The sequence below is a fragment of the Enoplosus armatus genome, chromosome 1, assembly GCF_043641665.1.
Source record: "Enoplosus armatus isolate fEnoArm2 chromosome 1, fEnoArm2.hap1, whole genome shotgun sequence".
NCBI classification, from domain to species: domain Eukaryota; kingdom Metazoa; phylum Chordata; class Actinopteri; order Centrarchiformes; family Enoplosidae; genus Enoplosus; species Enoplosus armatus.
Genome location: NC_092180.1, coordinates 20134401 through 20142439, shown reverse-complemented (window position 1 = coordinate 20142439; position 8039 = coordinate 20134401). Strand labels below are relative to the sequence as shown.

Here is an 8039-nt window from a genome sequence, read left to right as displayed (position 1 = left end):
AACAAGCCCTGCAGTTTTTTTCCCTCTCCTTTCTATTTTTTTCGGAGTTACCTGTGTGGCTCGGCCTCTGCGCGAGCAGAGTTCCAGCGGCGTCGTGTATTGGCTGGTTTGGAAAGGTGAGGGCGGGACGCTAGGGTGAATGCTGTAATCTCATTGGTCAGATAAGGTGAATCAGGAAGTAGTCAGGCAAAACAGTGCTGCAATATCTCCATGAGGCGCACAGCCTACTGAAGTTTCACATTGATAGTGGAGAGTAGACCGGAATGAGCAGCACCTACAACTTTTTCATTTTCTGAGTCGGTTTTAAAAGGTTCATTATTTTCCATTGGAATTAGTTTAGTACCTTTTCAAGTGCTGACAAATTTGCATCAAGTAATAGGCTAGTCTCCAAAACTGTGACCTGGAGTGCATCTTTTCCTAAAAAGAGTGTAGACAATATGGCACCGTAATAAACTGAGCTGGAGACGTAACATTTGAGTTGCCTGTTAATATTTGTTGTCTGTCCAATACCTCTTGTCCCAGGTTTTTGTCTGTGTCACAATTTGAAGGATGACAGTATCTGAACCTTTTGAATGTATATCCTCAGAGAATATAATGCTATGTATTTCCATCGTCTGCTCTTCTTCCTCACCCTTTCACAAGTGGTATTTTAGGCCAGAAATTCACACAAACAAGTTTATTATAAGTTCATTCCCTCACTGTAGATAAACATTGCATAACCTCTTTACCTAATTTTGACAGAGTGTAAAGTTTATTGGCATGAACAATATTGTTGGATCCATAATAGTCAGGGAACCTCATACGTCTATTAAAGAATACATGTTGTGGGAGTTGGTGGCAGTGTTTTACTGCAACTGAGCTGATCCAACATTAAAATAACATTTTGCAGCGCATACTCTGATTTTACCCTCTGGCTTATTCAATGCAATGTTCTGCAGCTGACAAACAGGCACTTTCTTGCACAGTCTAAAGTACTCCTTGGTAGAAGGGTGTTGGAAACAATCTTGTTCACCGATGTTATGCTGTAAAACTGCACACCTGCACCATCTAAGGCCATATATTCACCACGTTTGGATTTGAAAAAACTTGATGATGATTGCTATTGTGACATTATCAGGAAGATTTGCCCTAATTCACATCTACTTGGTAAAGTTCTATATGTTTGTTTACAGTATGGCAGTTCTAGGTGAAAGGTAGAAGGGAATGCAGGAAGGGCAGAAAGAGGAGGGGAGACAAGAAATAGAAACAAACACACAGACAGACACATGCAAATGAAGAACAAATAAAGAACAGTAGAAACAGCCTGTGCATAATGGTAAGTGGTAAGTGACATCTAATTTAGTGCTTCTTACATGTTTTCAACTAGTGATCCTTATTCATCCTCTAAAGGTCCATGCTGCTGTGCTGCTTCACACTCATACTGTGATATATATAACCTACTGTCGCTGTGCAGTGTTCTTTCTTTTTATGGTCACGTATATGAAGTCTCACCACACTCTTTAGCATGGCTATATTTTCATCTATGAGCAGCTTTCATATTGAAAAGAAAATATGGTGCTTGAAAAGGGCAGTTTTCAATAACTTCACAGGTCCTTACTGGCCTGCTGGAGTTTTCACTAGTCGTTGGCCTGGTTCCCAGAATGCCATGTTTTGTTGCTCCTGACACTCCCATTTCTGCTTGCTATGGGCCAGCAGACTGCACTGAATGCAAAGCTTTTTGTCTCTTCACCTCCTTTCACTCATTTAAATTCCTCAATCTGAAGAGTGTCTCTCTTATGTGAAATCATTCTTGCAACTGAACCAGTCTGATCAGTTGAAGGACACGCTGGGAAACACTTCAGCTGAGATCCTAGACACATAATGATATTACCCCACAACAACAGCAAAGAACATCGCATCGTAGGCATGCTTGTACATGTTGTCCGTCTGTGGCACCAAAATGACAAGCTAAGTCTCTCTTTCAGCAGGTGTAATTGGTAAAAAAAGAGTTTTTCAATTGAGAAGGCAACCTGTACGTGCCATCACCGTACCCATAAAACAACTTTGCTTCAGTATTAGTTGTGTATCATGTGGTCTGAGGTGTTTGCAGGTCTTCTACAGTGGAAAAACAGCGTGTTATGCCAACCAACACTTCTCAGTGAACTTTAGGGATAGCCAAGATTCATGGCTCAGTTATCCCTTTGGCAGGTCCCGGCCTGTGATTTACTTTTAGCTGGGGGAAGTGTGGGTTACATGTCAAGGGATTACAGTAATCTGATTATAAAAAACAAAAAATGTACCGTACGGGTGGGAGAACTCATTTTTTTGTAAGAAGATTGGAGAAACCACTGAATCTTCTAGGAATTAAGTGTAGTTTGGCATGGCAATAGACCGTTGTTTAATATTTCTGTGCTCTGGTGACTAAGTGAATGCTGTGTGTGGTTTCCTGGACCAATTATGCAAATACTCTGTATACCACTGTATATGGTACTGAGTGGTTGTTGTTGTTTTCTTTTTGAAAATCAAAATCAATAAAAAGAATGTTAAAAAATGTGATCGCTCATACAGTAGGATTACTGCCAGGCTGGTTTTGAAGGCAAAAAGTGTTCAATTTAATGTGAATGTTGAATGTCACAGTATGTTAGATACTAAGGGCATATATGCCTACATCATTATCACCTTTGTATCTAATTATGCATCAATATTTTATTATTTAACAAAACCTATAAACTATTCAGACACACAAGCACAAAGTGTCAATTTGATCAAAGAGTATATACGCATAATAAAGGAAATGGGTACGTTGTTGTTGTCTCACATACGTGCTGCTTCCCCGTTCTGTGAGAAAAGGTCTAGCGTGTCTCAGGGTCAGCTATGTTTTCTTGCGTGATCTCGTCTGACACGTATTTCTCTGTCACACTCCTTGCCCTCTGTAACTTTCCACTGTCACAGTTAAAATAATCCTGACTCACTAATAATGAAATGCTCCAAAGAGGTGAAGAGCGCTGTCACAGCGACTTTATTCAACCCTCTATTCAACTCATTATCACAATGTGCTCTCTTAGTATTTAACACAACATACAAATGACACCTCAAGGGGAAATCATTAGTATGGAATTTAAATTCTTCTTTTTTTATTCCTTTTCTTCCAAAACGTAACATTTGAACTGTCTTCCCTGTATGTTAAGAACAACATCCAGTCCACTCTGAGCCGCCCAGAAAAGACGAGCTATGGTTATTGAATATTCAGATTAGTGTCAGCCTGAAATAGTTTTGAGTCCTATCAAAGTGAAATCAATGTTACTGAGTCAGACGCAAAGTCAAATTCCTTCTTATATTTATTATCAACCATTTGGTCAAATTTGTAAAATGTATACAAAGAGTGTTTCCTGGAAGAGCTTAGTTCCTTCACTTTAACTGCTGAGTGTCAACACACGCAGGTCATGAATGTTTGTGGTGAATGATGTACGAAAATCTCATCATGGCTGTTCGCTGGATAGATAAATTAATGATGGGATAGTGAAATAAACATATTATTGTTGTTATGACACCACACTGAAATCATGTAAAAACTTCATTATTAACAACACAGTGCCACTGCCATCTACTGGCCGTGTCAGTTGTGAGAATATATTTTGTATAGTCATGTCAACAGACAAACTTAATACTATGATAAGAGTATATTATACATTTCTACTTGACATATGCATTTGAACATTTCAGAACATAAGCTGGCACTGCAATCTCTCACTTAAAAGTGTGGATTTGAGTTTTATAAGACTGTGACAAACGTTAAGTTGTGATTCCGCTTTTTGCTGCTCAACAAAGGGAACATGCAGTTTTTCATTTTGCAATCTTTTCATGGAGAGGAAGTTGAAAGCATGACTGTCGTCTATAGTGGGATAACAGGACAAATTGTTAGCTAATTTGTCACGAGTGAAAGACATTTTTACAATAGTCGTAAGAGATGTGACAGTTTCCCAACACAGAAAGAGACAGCAAGAGTGGAAAGTTCTTAAAGTCTTTTCTCCATCAATCACAGAAGTACCAGATGAAAGCAAGTTGTGTTCTGTCTAAACATGTTCCCACACTTACAGGAAATTTAAAAAAAGATCTTAAACAGAATAACTGACATAATCAATACAATTTCCTTTAGTTGGCATCATCAAAAATAATTAATAAATACTTTATTTGTACAAGAACTTGAGATGTGTCTTATGCATATACAATTATTTATTGTACTATTTTATGGATACTATATGGGATAAATCTAAGTACATAATATATAGTATATTTATAAATATATGTTCATCATTTAAAACATGTAAAACAGGTGATTTACAGAGTTGGACAAGTATGGCACACATACACTCTGACTTCCTGTTCATCTGTGTTGTAATTTCTTACAAAATGTGTCAAATACATACAGTATACACATGAATATCTACACGGAGACACACCGCACAGACACCACTCCATACATTTTCAACATCAAGATGGATTATTTTCACACATTTTTATTAATATATCCATTTGGTCTTTCGACTCAGTCACACACTGAGAACTGCTGGTCTGATTGCTGTGTCTCTTGGACACAAAGGACACCTCTCTATTGCCCTCACCTGGGGAGGTGCTGGAGATGTGGCGGAAGAGCTTCTGGATGCCGGTGTCATGCAGGGAGCTCCTGAAGGAGCGAGCTGCGAACATGTAGAGGATGGGGTTGACAGTGCTGCTGATGAAGACCATGGCTCCAGCGATGAAGGTCATGGTGCTCCTGAAACTCTCCATATTATTTGCTGCATCAGGGAGGGAGTCCTCAGTGGCCAGGATGATGAGTGAAAGGATGTTTCCTATGTGATGAGGTGTCCAACATATGGCAAACACGACCACTACACTGGCAATCAGGACTGTGGACTTGCGCTTGGACTTGAAGGTCATCTGAGTAATCCGGCTGCACAGGCAGCCATAGCAGACCACGAGGATGGAGAAGGGTATTATGTAGCCCACCAGTGTCTCTAGCAGCACACACACTAGCTCCTGGGTCACAGAGGTGTAATACCGGTACAGGCAGTGCTCCCCGCTAGAATCCATCCCTACAACCTGAGTTGGGATGACAGGTATACTGAACAAGAATGCTACAGTCCACAGGGCCAGCAGAACTTTATTTAAAGCTTTTTTCTTCTTCCAGTCAGCTGACGCAAAGGGATAACGTACGGCCACAAAGCGCTCCACACTCATGATGGTTATGAGGAAAACGCTGCTATACATGCAGGCGTTGATCATGAACACCATGGCTTTGCAGGAGGCCTCTCCAAACACCCAGGAGCGGGCCAGGGAGTAGATCCATAGAGGCAGGGTGATGAGGACCAGCAGGTCAGCAGCAGCCAGGTGCAGGATGAGCACCACAGTGTGGGAACGCTGCTTGACGTGTCTCAGGATGGTCCAGATCACCAGCAGGTTCCCTGGAGCTCCTATTAGGAAGGACAGGCCCAGGATCACACAAGCTGCCGCTGTCCCGCCTTCAAACTCCTCAGGGGCCATTTCCTCTGAAGGAGATGGCTCAGTTGAGCGGTTCATGCTGCGAGTGTAAGTGCTGACAATGGTGTCTGCATGAAAAGAAAAACAAAGTGCTGCACAAGCAAGGCTTCACTTCCCTTTAAGAATTGACTGCACAGGAAAGGGGTTTCCTCACAGGGTTATTTGAGACACAGCGAGGTGATTCATGCATGCGTCATAAGTCCATTTTTTTTACCTCAGGTCACAGATTTGAGTTTAAAAGAAGTGATTTAGAAGAGTTTCAAATAAGTAAAAGGACTACTACTGACAGAAATTGAAATAATCTTAAAAATGAAATAATCTCAGATGCCCCACCAGAGAGTGGTATCTCTATGGAAACTACTCTATGGAAACCATTATCTGAGGCAATTTAATGAGCATCTACATAAGGACAAAGTTTTTGGAAGGGCTGTCTGAAATGATGTGAGCTATAACTGATTCATGTGAGTGAGCATTTTACTTAAAGTGGAAGAAAAATGGGTTTGCAACCCTTCTCCCACTTACACTCTTGTAAAGGAATATCTGTTAACATGGTTTATGGGGAATCATTGTTCCACGTTCAGAATGAAATATTACAATGTTGTTTTGAAGGAATTTTGAATAACTTTTAGCCCATCATATGCAATATGTTTTAGCTTAAAGCTGCCATCAATAGGGCATATTTTGCCCAAAGAGGCAAGAAATCGAGTCAAGTTGTTCTGTCTTCAATCAAAATAAAACAGAATGATATAACTTATCAAGTTTAAATAATGAACAAGAATGAAATAATTGTAGCAGTTTCCAAGAACATTGATTTAGGGGTTATTTAATTACATTTGTTCAGTCACAAAACAGACTTCTCATTAATTGTAATATACAAAACACATTGTACAATACAGGAGCGTATCAAAACATAAAGTTTCAAAATGTTAAACTATACAGCAATAAATTATCATCATCATTGAGAAACAATAAGATTGCAGTCATGTGTCTGCCTGGATTGATTTCCAAGGGTAAATGTGAAACATGGGTTGGAGGGTTTGGTTTGTGTTATTGATATGAATCCAAACACGTGTAGGCTTTCAAAATGTTACATCATATTTAGGCCTTCATAATGAAGTACAGTCCTTTAATTAACTGCAAAAGACAAATGTCACACCGTCATTACAGTTTCAGGGATTCAGTTTTCTTCACACAGAGTCTGACATCAGCTGTACCTGTGTATTTGCTGCCCTCTGGCCAGCCTGCTGTTGTACTACCAGCTCCCTGAGTTTGTTGGTGTGAGTGGCCATTTCCTGGAACAGCCTGATCAGTCGGGACTCCTCAAGACTCCCTTGTAAGTTCCTCGAAGAGAGGGCGTACAACACGGGATTCACTGAACTGCTGATGAAAACAAGGGCACCAGAGCTAAAGACAAGACCACATTCATGTTCTGTGCCTGATCCTAGGATGCAAGCCAGATCAATAATGTTAATGATGTGATAAGGCAACATGCACAGTGCGAAGGATATCACCACAGCATACACAAGGACCATGGACTTCTGTTTGGAGTTGAAACTCATTTTCCTGAGCCGGGCAGCTACTAGACAGTAACAGATACTAAGAATGACAAAAGGAACTATAAAGCCCACCAAAGTCTCCAGACACAACAAGATGATCGCTTGAGTCGACAAGCTGAATTCCTTGATAAAACACAGCTCAGTTCCATCGCTTTCATCCGAAGGCTGGGTCAGTAAAGCAGGCACTCCTAGAAGTAAAGCAAGGAGCCACAAAACTACAAGACATCTGTTCATAACGCTCTCGGTCTTCCAGCGCATCATTACAAATGGATGGCAGATGGCTAAAAAGCGCTCCACACCCATAAGGGTGATGAAGAAGATACTGCTGAGCATGCACACACTGACAATGTACACCAAGACCCTGCAAAAGGCCTCTCCAAACACCCAGGAGTGTACCAGGGAGTCGATCCATAGAGGTAGGGTAATGAGGACCAGCAGGTCAGCAGCAGCCAGGTGCAGGATGAGCACCACAGTGTGGGAACAGTGCATGACGTGTCTCAGGATGGTCCAGATCACCAGAAGGTTCCCCGGTCCTGGAAACTGATCAGTCTACTAGATGTGCATTGCTGAGAGTGCATGTCAGAAACAATAGTTTCCTAATAATAGTTTTTGTTTCTGTTTTGTTTGTTTCCTACATTTTCTACCTAAAGAAACTTCCCAGGAAGAGACTGTGGCTGCTGAGCAACAGTCACTATGCCAATAAGCAATAATGCCAAAGACAGTAAATGTTGTTCTTTCCTTGTTCTTTCCTATAAGCATGCTATGTCTTTCTCTTTTCCACAGGTTATCGCCATCGGCAGACACTGACCATCCTATAGCCACCTGTGCTTGAGAAAACCACATCATTAAGCATAATGGAAAATAATAATTATAATACTATTTCTGAGATGGCAGATGAAAAGCTAAGCTAGTGTCCTTATTGTCCCTTACTCTCCTTATTCTCCCCCAACATCTTTTTCATTTGCA

At 40.7% G+C, this 8039-nt stretch overlaps 2 protein-coding genes across 2 annotated transcripts; both read right to left on the bottom strand.

The window, feature by feature from the left end:
- Positions 1-4234: 4234 nt before the first annotated feature.
- Positions 4235-5571, bottom strand: LOC139288018 (leukotriene B4 receptor 1). The gene has a single exon (XM_070909256.1). The coding sequence runs from the start codon at positions 5554-5556 to the stop codon at positions 4471-4473; it is 1086 nt and encodes a 361-aa protein (XP_070765357.1). The 5' UTR covers positions 5557-5571; the 3' UTR covers positions 4235-4470.
- A 1133-nt stretch (positions 5572-6704) lies between these two features.
- Positions 6705-8025, bottom strand: LOC139285779 (leukotriene B4 receptor 1-like). The gene is made up of 2 exons (XM_070906430.1): positions 8004-8025; positions 6705-7606 (listed from the first exon to the last, which is right to left on the bottom strand). Exons 1-2 carry the CDS (start codon positions 8023-8025, stop codon positions 6705-6707), a joined length of 924 nt encoding a protein of 307 aa, XP_070762531.1.
- Positions 8026-8039: the final 14 nt, after the last annotated feature.